The 22,457-nt window shown below is 34.4% G+C and overlaps 1 protein-coding gene and 1 long non-coding RNA gene across 2 annotated transcripts; one reads left to right on the top strand and one right to left on the bottom strand.

The window, feature by feature from the left end:
- Window positions 1–422: 422 nt before the first annotated feature.
- On the top strand, window positions 423–16,190 carry LOC148615819 (uncharacterized). Its single transcript, XM_088582440.1, has 3 exons — window positions 423–535; window positions 7,181–7,292; window positions 12,095–16,190. The coding sequence occupies exon 3, from the start codon at window positions 12,101–12,103 to the stop codon at window positions 16,049–16,051; it is 3,951 nt and encodes a 1,316-aa protein (XP_088438566.1). The 5' UTR covers window positions 423–535; window positions 7,181–7,292; window positions 12,095–12,100; the 3' UTR covers window positions 16,052–16,190.
- A 214-nt stretch (window positions 16,191–16,404) lies between these two features.
- On the bottom strand, window positions 16,405–22,241 carry LOC148615818 (uncharacterized). Its single transcript, XR_015922069.1, has 2 exons — window positions 19,907–22,241; window positions 16,405–16,574 (listed from the first exon to the last, which is right to left on the bottom strand). It is a non-coding gene; the product is annotated as an uncharacterized LOC148615818 (long non-coding RNA).
- Between the last annotated feature and the right edge of the window lie 216 nt (window positions 22,242–22,457).

The raw sequence follows: 22,457 nt of genomic DNA, 5'->3' as shown, positions 1-22,457 counted from the left end.
TATTGGCTTGCTTAGAAAAAGGTAAAAAAAATATCAAAGATCTGCAGGATTGAGAAAGAGCCATAACAAAGTAAAAAAAATTCGTTTGAAAATCCAAAAATAGGTAGTTTTTCGCCGTCGATGTGAGAAAACACAATATAATGTAAAATACATGAAGAATGTGACAAAAGCGAACGAAACGCCTGTATGTAAAATTAAAAAAAAAACATCACTTAGAACGGTATGTTTTGAACTTGTTTGCACAGACGTTTGCAAAAAACGCCAATTCGACGTCGCGAGCATTCATGTAATTGTCACGTGGTTCTCTATGACGTCAATGCGATATAAAATTATGCAACATGACGTTTCTTCATTTTATGATTTGATTGGTTGGATGATATGATTATGTATTGCGCATGCCCGTTTATTGCAAGGCGCTTTTGGTCACGTGACCATCCGTCGCCATGTTGAAGAGTTAGCCGATACCATTATGGAAAGGTTCAGTCCAGTAACACCAATCATTAACTGACAATTCATCAATTTTATGATAACAAATGTAAGCTTTTAATTTTTAAGGGTCTTTGGAAATAATTAGAAGTTATCTTTCTAATCTGGATATATATATGCGTTTCAAAATTGCAGTAATCCATTGAAGATTCTGGTCGTGGTCATGTGTTGGCGCGGGTTCTGAACAGGAAGATCTGCTTATATGTGTGCATGCAATTTATGTAGACCACACGAAATCCAAAACATTCATGATAAGAATATTCCATTTTTCTTTCTTTCTTTTTTTTGTACAATACCACGTAAATTAATCACTTAATGTCTTAAATTTGCTCTGCCTTAAATATTTCTTGAATGAAACAAAAGGGAAGTAATTCAAACTTGACTGCATCGAAAGATTGTAAATACAGTAAGAGTCATGATACTTGACATGTCATTTGTTAAATATTCAAATTCAAATAATCAAGTATTCTTGAAACAAATAACTTGATACAGAATCTTAAATTAATATGCTTTTGATGTTATTGAAATAGACTACTGTAGTGGTCCATATACATGATCTGTCTACTTTCATTTTGTAAATATACATTTATATTGTAATAAAAGAATGTTTTCGGTTGCACTTCCCAGTTGATCAAAAGTGGCACCCTTTGTGTCTTTTAAAGGGGTAGAACTACTTGGCGTAGTCAGTAAATGAAATGGAACAGAAGTAAACACTTATATTATTATAAATACTATATACTATTATATATAAATTTATATATATATTTATTATAAATTGTAGGGCATTTAACAAACTTAGATACAAATATAAAATTACATAAATTAAAATATGAATTGTAAATATAAATACATATATGAAAATTGTAAAAAGATATACTTTTTGTTGTACTTGATTTATCTTTCAAAGTTTTTTTCACTAGACAGGGTTCTCCCCAGGATTTCCAGATAGCACTGTATTCAGTGTGTGTGACACAAAGTTAATATGTCTTGTGTCGAAATGTGCCACTTTGTATTTAATGTATTATATAAAAATTGATCAGTGTATTAGGCAAAAAAAAATATATGTCTGTATAGGGTTACATTCCTCCCAAAAATAGGGTAGGTTGGTAGGCATTTTCATTTTATTTTTTCTCGACTAAAGTTGAGCCAATATTTGTAAAATAGCATCATGTTTAAGTCCTGAAAGTGTATGGTTTTAAGTAGAAAGTTTAATTTTTAACATACACACCTATTAATTATGTCTTTTATTACAATACACTTACTTTTTTGTAGGAATTTTGAACAAAACATAAGTACACTGTATTTATGCTTGGATTTACGTGATATAAATGAGTCTCCTATTCAAACGCTATTGTGACCTGGTTTTAAATGTCTTTTCGGTTTAAGCGGAAATGATCCGTATTATACCGGAAATTGGAGGAAATTATTGTTTTTGTCAATTTTGGAGAAAAAATGTATTAGAGTCGGTCGGGAAACCCAAAAAACATTTTAAAAAAAAATTTTTTTGTCTTTAAAATGTTCATTTGTACATTGCTGTTTATGTTTACATGAATTATTCGTAGGTAAGTATTTTGCCTTTTTTCTTCTTTTGCAGTAATTATAACTTTAATACCGGAAATTACTGATTTGGTCAATTTTGGAGAAAAAATGTATTAGGGTCAGTCAGGAAACCCAAAACAGACTTTTTTTTTTGGCCTTTACAATGTACATTTGAACATTGCTGTTTATGTTTACATAAATATTTTGCCTTTTCTCTTCTTTTGCAGTAATTATAACTTTAATACCATTTTTTTTATTTTTCCTTTTTAAATTAACAAAAAAAATTAAGATATTCTATCAAATTATGATAAGTAATTCGTACACACCCAGTGTTCTTCAAATTTTTGCTGATAGCAAACCCATGGAAATTACAATTTTCATTTGTTTGGGGGCCTTAATGGCTCAGTTGAATGTGATATTCATTTGATTAAGAGCAATCTCAATTAAACTCATTTTCTAGTCTTAGTTCCACTCAATATATTTATATATTAAGAATGTTATCTAATCAGGTACATCTAATAGACTACTCTGGTCTTATCTTTCATGTTTCCAAAATTATCAGGATGTAGTGTGGAGTTGACCTAGTTATACCAGGAAAAAACAAAAATCTTATTGTTGTTATCTAAGGTTGGCACACTTGTTGTTCTGTTTTGTTTTTAAATATTATATTAATATGTAGTTTATTCATGACAAAAACCCCATATCATGATTTACAAAAAAAAAATTCCAACATCTGTTGTATTATTTTTAGACTTGGGGTATTTTACGATCTATTTCTTAACTAATTTTCCCACCAAAAAACGTGCTCTTGATACACAACAACATGGCAATGTAAAGAAAAGAAGGCCATTTCTTTTTCTTTTCTAAATGTTTTGGAAGTATCTGATGGAATAAATATTGTTTGGGAATTTAATATGTTCTTTTATAATGTAAATCAGCTTCTTAATGTTGAAAACATCATATGATTGTGGGATTATTCAACTTTGCATTTATAAACAGCCACATGCTTTTGACCAGGGTCGAGTGAATTTTTACCGTAGTCAGTTTTGATTGTTTCAGTATCAGATATTAATATCTGATTGATACCTTCATTAAAATTAATTTGTGGCCAGGTGGGATGACTGATGAAGAATCTTGTCGGCAATGTCATAGGCTTCAGACATCTTTGTGGTCACACAGTGATCAACTGACCATAGATCACCATAGCTAGTTTACTGCTAATTACCTTGAAGGATGCCGTAAAAGACCTCGGGGCACACATGTTTCCTGTCGTAATTGATTTTTAATCCTCAAATTTAAGTTTATAGCACAGCGCTGGTAGTAAGATAGCACAGTATTGATCTCGATAGCACTAAAGCGCAGTGCTTTAAAGGCCTGGGGAGAATACTGCTAGATATTGTCATTTACACTTAAACGCAAGATGAAAAATATGATAGGCAAATGTAAATCTAAATTTGTCAACTTCCAACAAATGAATATTTCTGAAAATGCCCTGCAATACTGCAGAAAATTCTCAAAATTTCCACTGATTGTGCGACAGAACTGCAGATGTCTTTACTAGAGGAACTAACAATTTGTGTATAGATCCCTTCATACTGCAAAAGAAAAAGTAAAACCATTAACATTGAACAAGTTGAGCCCGAGGGCCCGCACACAATTTTCAGATTTTTTGTTGTTGCTGCTGTTGTTTTTATTATTATTTTTGTTTTTGTTTCTTTTTTTTTCTTCATCCAAGGATGTTACGAGATACATGTAAATCAAAGAAGTTTTTTTTTAGAGGGGTTGACTTTCACAATGTTTTGCTTCTATTTCAGATTTGTTTATCAAGGAAGCATAATTAACAAAAATAAAATAACTTATGTAGTTCGTTGCCATAAATTGTCGGTGAATGTTTACGACAGTAAACGGGCAAGGATAGATAATGAAAAAGAAGGAGTTTTTTTTTATTATTTATTTATTTGTATGTTAGCCCTGACTAGCTATTGTAAATAGTAAGTTCTGTTATATGTAATATTCGTAGATACAAATGTATTCATGCACCTTCCCAGAATCTGGTTTTAATTTTTACTAGTTACATGTATTTAACACTGTTTTGATATTCAGTGAATGGGATTAAAATTTTGCCAATGGGGCTATGGCACCCTTACCCTTCATTTCAGTTGGACATTTTTTATTTCAATTGGCCATTCTACATTGTAACATAAATTGTGGCACTAAATTTGGAATAGCAGCTATGTCCAGCTAGGCCTAAATGTTGGAAGACCAAATGTAGCATAAACACTGCGATGTTAATCCTTCTTTCTTTCAAACGTGTAAATGATCAAGAATATGCAATCAGTGTTCTCCCTAGGCCTTTAAAGTGCTGCACTTTACGGCAGTATCAAGTTTGAGCGGTGTGCTACTGACCTCCATACAGTGCTATCTTGCTACCAGCGTTGTGTACTGTGAAGTTTAATATGAGGATTAAAAGTCAATAATGACAGGAAACTTGTGTGCCCCAAGGATAAGGGCATCCTACAAGGTAATTAGCTCAACAAATAGCAGTAAACACGCTGTGGTCTGTTGATCACCACATAACCGCACAGGTGTCTGAAGCCAATTATAATTATGACATTGCCAACAAAATTTTTAATCAGTCACCCCACCTGGCTACATATTAGTTTTAAGGAAGGTGTCAATCGGATACAAATATTTATGTGCTGAACCAACCAGAACTTGACTATGGTCAAAGGTAACTCAACCCTGACCAAAACCATGTGGCTATTTATAAAAAAATTAATAAAAATATATGAAATACCAAATGGCACTTAAAGACAAGGGGCCTATATATAGTGTCACACATGCTGAATACAGCACTTTCCAAAAATCCAGTGGAGAGCACTGGCAATCTCAACAAATCACAACAAACTACTATTTCATTACCCAGTCTCAAATCTCCATGAAAACATAGCAATCAAAACAACCACTTGTAGCTAATAAAACATTGTTAAAAGACATGTCACTCCCTTTTTTTAACTGTCACAAGTAGTGGACAACATTCCACCATCAATGATGGTTTGAAACTAAATGCGTATATTGGTCACTCAATGCTACACTCAATTGATTACTTAATCGAAAATATGCTGGGGGGAAAAATGCTCAGCTCTCTCTCCGCTGACATCTATGGTTAATATAGTGACGATGAACATGGCCAGATATGAGAGGCTAGATCTTTGTTTTTCATTCAAAGTTGTGGCCGCTGGTCACATTAGAGAGGTGACGTCAATAAGGGGTCAATTTGCACTATAAGTCATTAATGCAATTGCAATGTGGTTGCATAAGATGGGTGGCCATTGGTTGGGGCTGTCTGTTTCAGAGGGATTACTGGAATGGTCATATATGTGATAGCTGTGTAAGTGACTTGTGCTTCCACTAAATTAATTACTAACGCCGCATACTGTGGCCAGAATTCAAACATGGATGTTTGCCTTGGTTGGCAGAGGATTTATAGATAAACACATTTAGATAGATAGATAGATAGATAGGTAGTTAGAACCTTATTTAATTTTGTAATTGGGCATGTGCATAAAGAAATATTGTTAATGTCATAGGACTCCATAGGAGATAATCCAACTTAAGGGTTGTATGTGTTAATGCCTTGTCAGCGCAACTCATCCAACTTTGAAAAGGCATCATGTACATTGCATGTGCATGAAGGAATATAGTTACTGTTGAGGCACTCAAAAGGGAGATAATCCAACCAAGGGTCCGGGAATTTCGACAGCCCATGCCGGACATTTTATCAAACTTCAGCAGACGTTTCAGTCTTTTACATGCTCAGACCAACAATAAACTTTAAAAAAAAACTTTTATATAGTTATTTTAAGATAAAATTGGAAATTGTGTTATTTCATCACATACTCTGTCTTTTACAAAATATTTGAGCAAGTGAACTAGTTTGGTTTTGACCACACGTGTACGTTCTAACATGTAAACGAAACATCTGATCTCTTGGACTTATTCATCACATAGACAAACCACCTAAAAACTTCTGAGTGATGAAAAAATGTTGATTATTTATAAAAGAAAATCGCAAACACATTTTGTATATTGATTTAAATGGTCTCTTGACTTATGTGTTAAAAAGATTCAGTCAATGAATTATTAAAAACTAGTACTGATTCACAGTTTCAGTTCCATGTGCTTTTGTTACCTCTGAAAGGCCAGCGACAAAATGGTGGACTTGCCAATCTTTTTTCTTAATTAATCAACTAATAAATGTATGAAATTTCTCTGAGTTACTTCAATTAAATCGTATACACAATGGGTTTGCATATGTATCGTCAATTCAATTATGCAATCAACTAATCAGTTACAGGTACAATGTGACTCAGTCACAGGTGGCTGCACATCGACTGAAATTGACACACACTTGTCAATTAATTTCCAATAAACTGGTAGTCAGGATGTTTATACACTAATAAAATCACGCAGACTGTTATTTATAAGGGTTGACAATTTTTTATGTCCAATATTGGAAAATGGTCATCAGTCATCTGCAAAATTTGATTGTCAATTACCTGCATTTTTGACCATTTCCAGACTCATGAATCCAACTAAAGGCTTTTACATGTTAAAATCTTGCAAGGCCAAAATCAATAATAGTCCTGATTCCTTTACCAGCAAGAGGAATACAAGGTAGGTAGGTAGGGAAATTATTTTATTTTTCAAAAACATTTTACAATAAGTTAATGAGGAAACAATCCTGACTTTAACGGTGCTTGATCCAAAAAATGTTTCGAGTAGGCACAAAAATCTAGGGCAAGTTGGGTAGCAGGAAATATATTTTTATGGGGGTTGGGGGGGGAGGGGGTAGACTAAGCAGCACAACCTCAAAACCACTAGGAATTTTGATGAAATTTAAGAGGAAGGTTGGGCATCATGTGTAGATGTTACTGTGGGAGGACACTTAAGTAAAATAATTGAGCTTGAGGGCTTTAATACTGGGAGCAAGCTAACAATGAGAATTCCCCCCTCTTCAAATGGAGTTAAATGTACATGTATAGCTGCTATACATGTAATTCCATTTGAAGTGGGAGGTATTGTCAATGTTAGCTTGTGGGTACAGAATTTCTAGCTAACCCTATAAATGTTATCAATACATTTTTATTTTTAGAGTAAACCACCAAAAGAATGCAGCAGTGATTGAAGAGTTACACTGGAGGAAGAACTTGCCCAGGCAAAAAAAACAAGCTTCAAATAAAACAGTACTGCTGAGGAAGTGTTAGGTATACTTCTAATGAATTTTATATGACTGCAAAAAGTATTATCATGGTATGGTGCTGTTATTGTCAGCATCTGTAGAGACATGATTTTTGTTCATAAACTTAAATATAAGTTAGTATGCTGATAAATTTTACACAAATATTCCCACTACAAAGCCCCATGCAGGTCCGGGTGTCGAAAGAATAGACCCGCAGCAGCGCTAAACTTGTAAGAGGCAATTAAATGGTGCTGAGAACCCTGGCCTGGGGCTATAGCGCTCTGCCCACAGAGCATCTGGGTTGTGTGCCCCAAGTGGTGGATTGGGGTACAGGCTTTCACTTCATTCCATTTGAGTCTGCTTTTGAATTTGAAGAGGCCAAAAAAAAATGGGGGGGGGGTCATCCCCAGAAAATTTTGAAAACAAGGAAGCAGTCCTGCATTCTGGCAAGTTCTAAGAGTAAATTAAAACCAGGTTTGCCTTTTCAGGCACTCACACTCAGGTGGGGCTCAAAACAAAAAGTAAGTTAGGGTTGGCAAAGCTCTGTGAGGTTGGGTTACCATCTGACACTGTCAGTGTGTCAACTTAAGCAAAATCATTGACACATCCTTGTCCGTTGTGACAGATGCAGGGATAAAAAAAAAACCAGAACAACAATCACACTATGCAGTTCAACATGCATTTTAATATTGCTTAACCTTTTGTTCAATTTTTTTTTTAACTAGTTGAAAAAAATCCTTTACAGTTTTTTCATAATACGGAAAATCTTACCGCAAACTATAGTGGTGCCCCTTGTAGGGAAAAATGCCATGTTTCATGCACTTCAAAGATTCCTTCTCTGGTATTCTCATGGAGTGGGAACCTTTTGGCTCCCCCACAGGAGGCTAAATTGCCAGACCCTACCCACCTCTCCATATTTCCAGTGGCAATCTAAATTAGTTGATCGCATCATCCTTGTGTCCCATCCCTTTTTCATGTCATCATCATTTCATGTTCGTTGTCTGAATATAGTTGAAATAGTGCTGCTTGGGCGTTAAACCTCAACAATCAATCAATCCAAACCACAAAAGTAAGGTTGGTATTGATTTTTATAAAGCACTGTCGTTTGTAGACACTTGGTTTTCTTGTGATAACTCGAATATTAGGTGGTTGATTGTTATGAAATCTTAGAACAAGGTTCTAAACCACAAAAGGAAAGTTGTTACTGATTTTCGGGGTTATGGCCCAAACTGTAAAAGCAAAGGAACGTCAATGATATTGTTTCACAATATTATTCTACACCACAATAGTCCAACTGGGATTGACTTTTGGGGGGTTAGGACTTTAGCCAAGTTAGAATAAGGGGCACATAAACATTTTTTTCTTTGATTTCTTGATAATAATTTGAGAAGAAGGAATGAATTGTTTTGAAATTGTATCACAAGTGCCCTACCCCCCGAAAGAATTTGGGGGGTAGGGCACTTGTATTAATTTTCGCAGATCCTTTGAAGAAAAGAACATGTTTGCGGGTATCAATTTTCAAGGTTTCAAAAATATGAATAGCATTAAATAGTGTTAAAAATAAATTTACATGTACCAGTGTTCTCCTTTAGCCACAAGCCCGAAGCTGGGACTAGTGAAATGTTACATACATTTATTGTTTCGGGCTAGATGAATCCTATACAGTCCTCTGTTATTCAGGCTAGTTGTTGAGAACTTTGAAGAAAAGGACTGTACCATGTTTTGTGATTTTTGCTTCACCCCGAAAATGGCAAAAATTAGTATGTTAATAGTAATCGATGCAAATTTATTACACAAATTCATTACTTATTAATCCATTTGCAGTTAGTTACTACATTTTGAAATCTTTTGCACTTGTATCAAGCTGCCCTCATTAAGCATTGTTTTAATTAATCCACAAAAAGGTGCTAATGCTAGAGGAAATGTTGATATGAACTTAATTAATTTGTTGGATTCTTCAGTATCTCGATATCTATATCCTGTATTTATATCCCACAAATGATGTTAAGGGTATGTAGGTTTCATCCTGTCTGTCTGTCTGCATCTATTTCCTAAGCAGCTTGCAGCATTGTGAAACTGTATTGTATGTAATATAACAATAATAGGCGTTCTTCAACAGAACTTGATTTTGTGCCATTCCTCCTCAATGACTGTTTGATTGTTATGAAACTTGGTGGCATGTTAAATTACCATATTGGGATGTGCAGATTATCAGGAATTTATGTTTGGGCAAGTATTGTAGAAATGATGGCTGTTGGACTGAAGCATTTTTTTTTGTTGTTGTTAGCTAAACTGTCTGATGCGTTTTCCGCAACTCCTCTCTAACAACTTGCAGGATTGTAATGAAACTCATTGGAGTGTTCAGATTACAATAGAGATATGTTCATATTGTCAGGAAATTATGTTTAAAGTAAATTTGCAGTCATATTCTAACCAAAAAAATAGTACTGATGTCTGTATGGAGTTGGGTGTTTCATGAATGTCAGCAAAAGTGTGATATAAAAGCTTAGTCTCTCCCTCACAAAGATTGTGTCTACACTGGTTCCAGAATTACAGGGTTCAACAGGCTGTGGGGGTATTCATACCGTTACAGGCAATGTCTAGTTAGATATTGGTTTTTGGGCTTTTTTTTCAAGTTCAGGGTCCAAAATGACTTTGAATTCACAATAGATTTTCTATTTTGGGCTAGTTATATACAGATATGCATAATGAATTTCTGGCATGTCAGTTTACCACTATTAGTCCTTAGTTTGTACTTCTTTGAAATTTATATTCTTTTTCTTTATTATACCCCATGCAACGAAGTTGCAAAGAGTATAATGTTTTTGACCCGTCCGTCAGTCCATCTTCAGTTTTCCAGACCTTTTTTCTGAACGCTTGCAGATATTGACATGGTTTTTGATTTTATGTTTCCTCTGCTCTGATGATTTTTAACGAAACTACGGGCTTTGAACTTACCAAAATTTACAGAAATAGTTTTCTGGACTTTTTTCTAAACATTGGCAGATATTGACATGATTTTTAGTATAGAAATTAACCTTAATAAGTTACAGGAATAGTTTTTAGTTGGTTCCGTTCCGATGATCTTTACGGAAACTACGGGCCTTGAACTTAGCTAAATTCACAGAAATAGCCGTTATTCAGACTTTTTTCTAAATGCTTGCAGATTATGACATGATTTTTGGTATACAGGGTTCGACATTAACGGTTGCCCGATTGCCCGGGGCAAGTAAATCGCCGGGCTGGGCAAGTAAAAACGACATCAAAGTTGCCCGACTGGGCAAGTGAAAAAAATATGTGCCCAAATTACATTATTTCTGATCATCGCAGCTCTAAAACATCGAAAATTACTTCTGTATAGTTCGCCGTTCTTCCCGACCTTGCTGACCTAGATTATCATTGGATAGTTTTCTGATTTTCCCTTTGCCAAAAATAGATCGTATGATATTAATGTCGACCAATCGGATGCGTCCAGTTGTACATCTATTTTCATTATCCAATTGAACATCGCGATTTATTTATGGAATTTCTTACTTTGGAAAACTGTAAGAAATCTGTATCGAAAATATGAGAGAAAAAGAGAAATAAAATTCTATTGAAGATAGTTATTGTTAAACACTATATAGTGACACAAAGTTCCCGGCAAGTATTTCAATATTTCGGGCAAGTGAATCACATATGTCACTTGCCCGACTGGACAAGTGAATATAAAAGTTAACGTCGAACCTTGGTATATAAGTTCACCATGATAGGTTACAGGTCAAGTGTATGTTTTGTTCCGCTACGATGATAATTACTTTGACTTAACTGAAACTCAAAGAAATCACAGTCTGGAGTTTGAAACCATACTGAGTAATAGAATTCAGTTAGAAGATAAAGGTCTAAAGCCTTGAAAACATTCTTATTCCTCTTTTTATCTGGGTCCTACATGTATTTCTCTTACAAACAAATTAACTTGAATATCCAACATGACATGTGGGGTATGTGAGCACGCTCACTAAGGTTCTTTAATTTCCATTGTAACAAAGGACTCAGACTTTTTTTTAACTGATTTAAGGTGTGTTTCATTGTGTAAAAATGTCCCATGCAGGTCTGAGCGTTAAAAGAATAGGCCTGCAGCAGCACTAAGCTTGTCATAAAAGGCGACTAAATAGTGCTCAGAAACCTAGCCAGGGGCTAGGTGCTCTGCCTACAGAGCAACTGGGATGTGTACCCCAGGTGGTGGAATGGCACACCCCTTGCATGTTACATGCTGGGGTTGTGAGGTTATAATACAGAAAACCTGACCGCAAATCATAGTGGTGCTCCGTGTTGGGAAAGATGCCACGTTCCTTGCAGGTTAAAGAGCCCAGTTGTCGTATTCGATAGGAGTAGGAACCTTTGCGCTCCGCCACAGGAGGCTATTTTGCCCGACCTTACCCATCCCTCCCTTTTTCTAGTGGCAATCTAAATTTGTTGACCCTATTATCCTTGTGTCCCATCCCTTTTTTTTTCATTTCATCATCATTCATGTTCATATTAACATCCATTTCATATTCATTGTCTGAATATAGCTGAAATATTGCTGCTCAGACGTTAAACCCCAACAATCAATCAATCAATCATTGTGTAATAATTTTTTCCACAGTGGTAAAATTTTGAAGGGGGCTGTAGTCACATCAAATTTCTTAAACCCCACCACATTTTTGCACCTGTCCCAAGTCAGGAATTTCTGGCCTCTGTATACATACAAAATTTGTTATCCCATCAGAAAGTGTGTTACTTCTGAAAAAAAAAATATTTCTTGATAAACTTGATATTAAAACAAAATTAATTTCTTTGTTTTAGTTGGTGATGGAGGAACCCATGGAGACTAATGCTGAAGCCATCAATGACAAGTTGAACAAAAATGGTAAAGAGTTAATAACAAGTAGTAACCACAATGGATATACTGATAGACAGCTTGCAAAAATTAATGGAACCCATTTGGAAGACAGTATTTCACAAAACCTAACAAAGCATTCTTCAGTAAGAGGTGATAGCCCAGCAAAAAGTGGAAAACCAGAAACTGATGATAGCTCACAGTCAGAACATTTAGGCAGCCTAAATGATTTGAAGGGAAAAAATAATGATTCAATTGGCTCATTAGAATCAGAGGAAGATGGGGAAAATGAAGGAGAGAATGGCACAGCAAAGTCAGAGGAGACTGGGTCAGCAGAAAATTTTCCTGACACTATGTTGGATACAGAAAATAATGACAAAAATGCTTTAGACCAAGATGGTATGAATTCCTTTGGTGAAATTGGAAAAGAAGATAAAGATAAGGCAGAAGTAGAACAAAATAAATGTAAGGATGGAAATGAAGAATGTAGAGAGAGATGTATGGGAAAAAATGAAGAATCACACTTGGAAATAGGGAAAGTAGGCAATGAATGTGAAAAATCTTGCACAGATACAGCTGAAGTAGGCAATAATAGTGAAGAATCAGCAATGATCACTTCTCCTGAATCTACTGCATTGTGTAATAATAATGAGATCATACAAACACAAACTGAGAAGAAAATAAATGAAAATTGTGCTGACTCAGTTAGTGAGGTCAGTTTGACCAAGGAAAATGATCTTGAAGATAAAGATCAGGAAAATTCAAAAGCCTGTTCAGGTGATTCTAAACCAAAATCTGTCGAAAAGGTAACAGATGCAGATGGATCTGAAATATTAATAACTATTAATGAAGAACATGATGAAAGTGATTCTGAAACTGAAGAGGAAAGTAATCCTGTAAAAGACAACAATAAGAGTATGGGTGTAAAGGAAATGCCTAAAGGAGATAAAGCAAGTGATAGTATAATTCTGTCTGACAGTCCGGAAAAGAAAGCAGTGGTTGCCCCTAAGCCTGTTGCATTGGTTAAATCTGAACTTGTAAATTCAACGCCAGCTGTACCTGTATCCTCTAGCATGCTGCCTCAGATTCGATTTCCAGTTATATCTGATCATGTCATAGGTGTGGTTCCAACAACAAGCATACAAAATTTTCCTTCAGGAAATCAGAAAATAATCAATGTAAATGGACAGCAAATTCTTCTCACAATGCCTTCAACAAGTTTCAGCAGCCTTCCTCAAACAACTGGTATAGTAAAACCAGTGATACCTCCTGCAGCAGTGAATGCCCCAGTTAATGTTTTTCCGGGGTTTCCTCCCCCAAGTAGCAACAAAGATCCTTTTGATAAGACGTTAGATTCTGATGTTCCCCAGGCTAGTTGGGAACAAATAGAGCTTATCAAATATGAAGTTGCGTCAAGAAAACCTGACAATGCATTTTGGGGTGGCTTAGCAAATGTAAGCAAAAGGGCTGAGTTAAGTGGAGTCTCAAAATTTCTTTTTGATATTGGTAGTGATCTGGTGAAGGAATCAGCTTATGAACAGATTGTTCAAGTTCAGCAGAAAAAGGATGAGAGTGATAAGCTAAGTTTCACTGAAAAGGAGAGTCTCCAAAGAATGAAAAAAGTTGTAACTGAAATTAGGGAAAAAGTGAAATTTCTGAATGACCTGCCATCATATAAATGTGACTGTGGTTACACTACATCCTCCTCAAATGTTATGTATCTTCATAAACAATACCCTCATGGGGTCCATAGTATGAAATGTGTTCACTGTCAGGAACAATTTGACGGTAAGCAGAAAGAGGCTGAATATAGGAAACACATGACTGAAGTTCATAGTATAGTACCTTTAATCCCATCAAAACCAAACCTTTATCCTTGTAGTATGTGTCTTGCTGAGGGTCCAAACAAACATACGCTTGTTAAACATAAATTAAAATGTATGAAAACATTTAAACCTCATTTGAATCAGGCTCCTCATCATGTAGATATCAATCTCTGCATGAAAAACATTTTCTACAAGTTTCAAGTAGTGAATAAGAGACTGCAGGCTCAGAAAATTGCAACCAACCAAGTAGATACAAGGGCCAATATTCCTAAGTTACCAGCTGTCCAACCAAGACCTGCTCCTATACAGCCTAAGTCTCAACCAAGACCTATTCTTCCACCAAATGTTCATGTGATGTCGTCACAGGCACTACATAATAATTTTACAAGAATGGCAATACCAGTTTTTGGAAGGCCTCAAGTACGAGTAAGTGAGCCAAGGGTTGTGCAACCAGTTCAACGGCAGCCAATACCTCATATTGCTAAACCAACTGTTAATCAGCTTCTGAAGACCCAACAATCACAGCCAACTCCTGTAGCAAAAGGTGGATTTGAAGTATGTGAGATATGTGGAGGATATGTGAAAGATAGAATGTCATTAAGAATACATTTTTTCTATGCTCATAAAATTGAAATGCCTGCTCATGTCTTTAACAAGGCACAAGCCCCCTTGTTCTGCTCAACCTGCAATGAACGGTTTTGGACATCACAGGGATTTACCAAACATCAGAATGGGCCAAAACACATTCAAAATTTGAGAAAAACTGAGTCAACAACTAATCAGTGCTGGATATGTAAACAAAAACCAGAAAATCTGTATTCTCATTTACACAAGTTCCATAGGTTGACTACAGGGGAATGTATGGCTTTAAAAAGGTGCATGTTCTGTGGCATTCTAGCAAAAGATCGTAAGGATCTTGAACTTCACATGGCAGCTACCCATGGGGTATTGATTAAAGGTGATGAAAATAAGGTACCTCCACCTATTAAACCACCTATACAATCCAATGTGTCGACTAAAAATCTTTCAACAGTTGTAACTGGTGGGTCATCAGGGATGGTCAGGAACAACTATTGTGTATTCTGTAGTTCACAGTTTCTTGACAATACTAAACTGACATTGCACTGTCTCAGTGTTCATGCCACATGCAAGAAATGTGGCATGGTTGTCAACAAACAAAGTGACCTTGTGCGACATGTGTGTAAAATGTCAAGTAAGACTTGTAGTATCTGTGGCATGAAAAATCTTAAGCCTGCAGGTCTTTTGAAGCATCTAGAAAGCCACACTAAACCATGCAAAATTAGACTCAAACGATTAAGTCCTATCCAGATTGAAAAGGCAACAGGAGGAAAAATAAGCAGATTTGATCCAATGTTCCTCAAAAATCAGATAAAAAGTATTACTAGTACAAGTAGAGGTAAAGTAGTTATAGACTTGTCTGGCGAGACTGGAACCAAGAGAGAGGAGGTCATTATTGATGAAAGTGATGATTCTGATGTCATAGTACAGGAAGTAGAAAAAACTGAAATAGTGCTTGATGATAGTGAAGACGAGGAAAGTGAGACAAAAAAATTCACTGATGGAGAAAAAAAAGAAACAAGTAAATCAGGTTCAGGAGGAAAATTTGAAACTAGTGAAAAAACAAATTCTGAAATTGAAAATGCAAAACCTTCCATGCATGGACAAGAAATAGCTAGAAAAGTGGAAGGAAATGAACAACCATCGGATGCAGATTTAAGTAAAGATAACATTGGAAATGTTGGTGAAAATAATGTAAGAAAAGAGGACATTGGTGCCTTGTCTGAAAGTCATGAGAATAGTACCAGTGTTAAGATTGAGAAGGCTGATGAGGGAAAGGACAGTGAATCTATAGAAAATGCTATGGTCAAATCAGAGACTTTTGATGATGAGCAAGAGAAAGAACAAAATGTTCAAAATATAAACAATTTCAGTGATAAAATTGCTCAAGAAAATGAAAATGAACAGGATAAATGTCCCTCCCTTTCTTCATCAAGGAAACGATCTCATGATAATGATAGTGATAATGAGGATGGTATTAAAAAGGTTAAAACAGAAAACAAATCTGGTAGTAGGTGATTGTTAATTTTAAAATTAGGTCTTTAATGTAATTAGCTACCAAATTTTATAAATTCATGTTTGTTTTCTAAATGTAATATTTGTCTACCTAATTGGCTCTTTGAAATAGCCCTGTAGCTCTAGTCTTTCCTGAAATAATAGGGAGAATACAATGATTTAATATATGTTGTAATTAATTCATCAAAATACATTGTATGTTAAAATAGTCAAAAGGGAACCAATCATAAGTTTGGTATTACTATTGATCATTGTGAGAAATGTTTCTAATAACGATTAAAACATTAACTACGAGTTTTTTTTTTTTTTTTTTTTTTTTTTTTTTTTTTAGCAGCTTTGGCTACCAAATTTGTTCAGTTCTGATTCTACTGAATTTTGCTGATTCAATGAAATAAGCTTGTAGTAATGCAATTGAAGCAAAAAATGTGAATAATACCTATAGAATATTGTGAAAGTAACGTTTTTTTAATGAGAGAAGATCAATAGCTCTGATAGAATTTTTATTCGCCATTACTTCTGAAGATTTCTGGCAGGATATTCACCTGGGTTAAAAATACTTTCACCTTGGTAAAAAAAAAAAATGACATTAACGAATAAGCAGGTGTCTTGTTTACATTTCGTCCATTTCTTGATTCTGAAATAATGACAATTACTGATCATTATTGTGCCACATATTACAATAAGTCAATTTCAAAAGAATCCTTACTGCATATTCAAACTTTTTTTACTGTGTGAGTAGGTCTTCCTTGCCATTGATTAACCACTTTCGCTTTGCAATCAAATTTTTTTTTTTTTTTTTTTTTTTTTTTTTTATTAAAGAATCCACCCTTACAGCACATGGGCGCATTAAGGTCACCAGAAGTTTCATGCATATGAATTTATCTAGGTCAACTTTTTGTCTTGCAAGATAATAAATGTATCAACACATTTTTCATGTATTTAATGCATTGTATTTGTGGATATCAAATGAAATTATACTGGAAAAGTACAATTAATTCAAAGTTGAGGCATATTTGAACAGAAACAAAAATTTACAAAAGTGACAGCTAATGCAGCTTTAAAAATAACCTTTGTTGAGTTACGGGCTGTAAACTTAAAAGAAATTTTCTTGCATTGACTGTTGTAGCTAATTGTTACCACAAGTTTACTGTATGACTGTTGATATCTGTGATCTGATGTGATGGTTTTATACTTCTATTTTTTGTACCTTTGTCATTGCATTTCATAGGATTTTATTAATACTGTAGTTCATCTTACTATTGTGCACTTTCAACAATATTTAATATTTACTTGTTAATCTGCATATCAAGTTAACTTGTTGATTCTCATCCACCAGCAACTTAAAAAAAAATTGGGTGGGTTGGAGGTTTTTATTTCTTGTTTTATTGTTTGGTTTTTTTTTTTCTTTTGTATACAACTTCAAAGAATTTTCAGTTGTATATTTGTAAGATGCTATGACTGCTGTTTACATCACCATCTGTAGACACAGAGATTGAGTGCAATAACTTGAATTAGTTGTTTGGTCTTTATTAAATTTTATAACTAGCTCCCAAACCGCACAAGGAAGGTTGGTAAATGTATTTATTTTTCAGGTCCATTTTAGAATTAGGGATAGAAAAAATGCATTTCATAGAATTCAACTACATAACTCCAGTAAAAAAGTAAAAATATAGGGGTGTCTAATGTTCCACAAAATTCTATACCACAATGGTCAGTCTGGGATGTACTTTTGGAGGTTAAGACATGGAACATTTTAGATAAAGGGGGCTAGAAACATGCATTGTTCTAATGTCTAGACAATAACTTAATGAATGGTTCTCCAAGAAATTACAAGGTGACATACCATCAGTGGAAGACTGGGATTGATTTTTTGGGGTTGTGACTTGAGCAATGTAAGAATAAGGGGCCAGAAACAAATATTTTCTCCCATTTCTTGATGACAACTTCTGTAATACCAAAGGAAATAGGCTGATTTGAAATTGTACCACATAGTGTCATATCACGAAGAAAGGTTTGGATTGATTTTGGAGGTTTTGACCGGAACCATCTAGGAATAAGAGACCAAAAGGTGACCCCTTTCATTCTGGTCAACTTTTTATGTCAAATCATAATAAAAATTCAAAGCTGTATAAAGTTTGAACCATGTGTCCATACTTGCCCCAACTGTTCAGGGTGTGACCTTTGCTGTTGTATGAAGCTACACTCTGCATTAATAGTCAATATGTAATAACAGTTCATAACAGATATGAACTTGAAAAAAAAATCCAAAATGATATATTTGGGGACCTTTTGAGATAAGCAGTTGGTGATGATAGTCTTCATATTAACTTGATCTGGCCTGACTGGAGTAAGTAAATGAACTCTGGGGATATCTCTGAAAGTAGAGACTTCTGTTAGTGTGTCTCATCTTATTGAAGTTTTGTTTATGATTTAGTATTATAGTGCTGTATTATCGTTTGTACCTGTCTGAAAAGTAGTGTCAAATAAGAACACAAAGAATTAGTCAGTAATCTCATGGTGCTTGTATATTGCTCAGACTTCATTAACAATTTGTTGCTATTAATATGAGTTTCTCTTTACTATATACGTTAATGTCTTGTCATGTTGTGGCAATATCATTTTCTTGAGAGGAGGGCCTGCATTGTCTAGCTAAATATAGAGAATTGTATGAATAATGAATCTCATGATTAAAATTGCTTGACAAATGGAAGTATAGGATTGGGTTTTTGAGATTATTGTCTTTACTTTTCTGGAACGGGGGGGGGGGGGGGCAAAACCAATTTTAGTTCCTAAACAATAATTTTAGTGTAGGTATCAGTAAATTAATATTTATAAAATGTACCACAAGTTGCATATTACAAGAAGGTTAGGATTAATGATGGAGGCTATTATTCCAATGGTTTAGAAATTAGGTGCCAAAGCAAATATTTTCTTCAATTTCATATTCAATGGTGATAGCTTGAAAAAAAAATCAGTAGAGTTTAAATTGAAGTTTAGAAGCTATTGTCCTTTGATGGAATTTTACTGTTAATTAAGGTTTTTTATTTTGAACCCTGTTATTTACTTAATGCATAAAAGGTCTGATAGGTCCTTAATTGAATTCAGTTATTTTGGGATTTTACAACCATCAGACAAAAAAAGCTGGCAAAAATCAATTTGGTTCAGTAAGAATTTTACCATCTTTTTGGATCACCTGGCCATCTTCTCCCCTGATAAAACTCGATAGATTTGCACGAAACTTATCATGACTGTTCCTTAGAGTATCCTGCACAAAATGACCGTTTGGATTTTTGATCGGTTAAAAAACGTGACCGTCGTTGCTAAAAATAGAACATAGGGGTCAGACAGCAGATTTTTGCATATATCTCCAAAACCATTAGGGTTAGCTAAATTCTGACACAAGTACAAAAATGTATGTGTTTAGCATGATGAGATCTATTTCTTGTCAAATTATGGTTTAATCTGTTAAGCCATCATGGAGTCGTGCCCTTTTTCAAGGATTTTTGCTATTTTTAATGTTACTTCTTTCAAAAATCTTCTCTGATACTACTGAACGAATTGAAACCAAACTTGGTATGAATGTTCCCTGGGGTATCCTGCATAGAACTGATGTGGGGATTTTTGATTCGTCCAAAAACATTCTAAAAACAGCAGCAGTCGGACAGTTGTTTTTGCATATATCTCCAAAACTGTTAAGTTTAGCCGAATTCTTTCAATAGCTGAAATGATCCTTATTATTAGGACTACAAAAGTCTTCAGATACTGATAGATTAAAAGAAACTTTCAATTGTTGACTTCTTGAGTCTAAATTGTTGGACAACTTGTTAAATTTATTGCCTTTGAAAGGCAAAATTCAACCAGGTGGGCGATTCAGACTCCTGGGAGCCTCTTGTTTGCATGTATCGAGCAAACCGTTAGGTTTGGCCAATCTTTCAATTGCTGAAATGTCCTTATAATAAGGCCTACAAAAGTCTCCAGGGATCAAAGTTGCCAGACGACTCCATATAAGAGTTATTGCCCTTGGAAAGCAAAGAAAATTACGTTGTTGACAGTTTTTAATCAATATCTTGAAAAATATAATAGATAGAATGAAACTTTTCATTGATGAAATGTTCCTCTTGACAAGTCCTACCAAAGTCTTCATGGAGTCAAAATTTTCAGACAACTTCTTGTTAGAATTATTGCCCTTGAAAGTTAAAAATTTAACCAGGTGAGCGATTCGGGCTCCTGGGAGCCTCTTGTTTTACTAGTCATAAAGGAGGGTATTATGGATAAGGCATTTCAGGCCTGCAAGATAAAAACTTTCACCAGTACTGTTACCCTGGTTTAATTCTAGGGGAAAAAAATAATTGGATATTCTTTGATATGCTAAATCTAATCATCTACATGTATTTAGATTTTGGAATTAGGGCCTTGAATTACTGTTGGTTCTTACGGAAGTCCAAAATGAGTAAACAATTTTAGTATTCAAAATTTGAAGTTTTGTGGTATCCGTACTTATATTTCGAAAAGCTGGATCTTATATTGTGTACTTGCTTCTGTTTCCAAGTAAACTCAAATATACTTATTCAACTCTATTGGTCTGCTGAATGTGTTGTGTATTTAGATTATTGAAATTCAGTCCCATTTATTTTGTTCAACATCAACATCCTTGAAGTCCAGAAATTAACTTCAAGCTTGAACGAAGCTTAAAATCTATATGCTCTTGGATGTGCTGAATTTAACCTTTTATGTTGGTGCTTGACCAATCCGTGTCGGAAAATATGTGTGTCGTTTTCAGAGCTATATCAAGCTTGAAAATAGTGGCAACTCTTACCCCATTGTATTCCATGGACGGACATAAGGGTTTTAACTAGCTGAGCCTAGTATTTTGAATAAGAATTTTATTTCAGTTTGTTATTAGAAATGAGAGTATCTGAAGATGACGTGCAGCATCTCTAAGGTTTTTTTTTTTGTTTAGCAGGTCTAAAGAACAAGTTTGCTGAATAAAACTGGTACATCTCAAGGAAGTTATTCTTCCATATATTCAGTCTAGACTTTCTTTCTAAATGCTTGGGAAAATTGACATTATTGACCTGCTTTATGGTGCAATGTGAATATTACAATCTAATTAAAATGAACATCAACTTCAAGATAGATATTATTTGGTCTGCTCTGACTTTTAAAACACAATTATGTCCTATTCTCTACGGAAATTATAGACTTGCAGAAATTGAGCTTTTTCTTTTCTTGTGTGTGTTATTTATCGAAGTGTTTTTCTGCTTCAATGATTTTTCCAGAATTGCGGTACTTGATCTTAAAATAGAATTTATTGACTCCTGTAGGCCGCATTGTGTGCCTTCATAGTACGTTTTGTTATAAAATTATATAGACATTTTGACGGGCAAATCTTGGATGCTGTCGCAAAACTGCCTTACCCAAATTGCATTGAAAGTTAAAAAAAAAAAAGGAACATCAGAAATATTAAGTTCATTCTCCTGAATAAGAAAATCTATAGACCCCAGACCATTAAATAAGTTTGTCTTCTGAAAAGTGATACTGTGTTTGCAAGCAAAACACAAAAGTCGCCAAGTCCGGCTTAATTAGATTAATATGTATACAGGGTCAAACCTTATGAAAAAAAAATCCGTTATGTTTAGTGCCATTTTATTTTTCGTAACCTTTTTCCTTAAATGAATAGATCTGTGCAATATAATGTATTTTAATCATAGTTTGGTTTGTTTTTTGTTTTTTTTTTCATGTAGATGTTCATCATGAGAGATTGCTGTTGTGTTAAAGGATTATTTTTGTGTAACTGATATATTGTTTAATAGTATTATGTACGAAATTTTTATCCAAGTGATGGTCTGTATGTATGTACTTGTAATTCATTTCAAGCTAGTAGGCCTTGTCAAGTTAAAATGTCAATTTTTAACATTGTTTTTTTTTCTTGGAGTTTAATTTATTGTCTTAATTTCATAGTTGATTCTCCCTTTGGATGTTAAAAGGAAAATTTAATGTTGTACATTAACCACTAAGGAACTTTTTTTTATTAGGAAATGACATTTTGACTTGGCCTGACCATTCAGTGCATTTTTAGAGATGTACTCTGTTGTTGTTAAGAGGTGCTGTGTGTGTAGGTAGCGCTTTATTGTAATTAATATACACTCCTCATTGTATTAAGATGATGGGAGAATAAATATATATTACCTTATCAATTCTTGGATGCTTTCAATCATGACAGATTTACAATAGAAAAGGAATTTTACACAGGTGATAGCAAAACAATTTGCGGTTGTATAATGCTATGGCGCTGTCTGATAAATTTAAAAGTATTGGTTGGTTTATCTTTAAAAAAAAAGTACAAGGTTCCAAACCACAAAAAGGTTAGTAATGATATTGGGGCTTACGGCCCAACCGTTTTAGAACT

This window comes from Perna viridis, chromosome 5 (assembly GCF_037379345.1).
Source record: "Perna viridis isolate PV_CMFRI_1.1 ecotype Kerala chromosome 5, ASM3737934v1, whole genome shotgun sequence".
Lineage (NCBI taxonomy): Eukaryota > Metazoa > Mollusca > Bivalvia > Mytilida > Mytilidae > Perna > Perna viridis.
The sequence above is the reverse complement of the archived record's forward strand: the minus strand, read 5'-3'. Positions and strand labels throughout refer to the sequence as shown.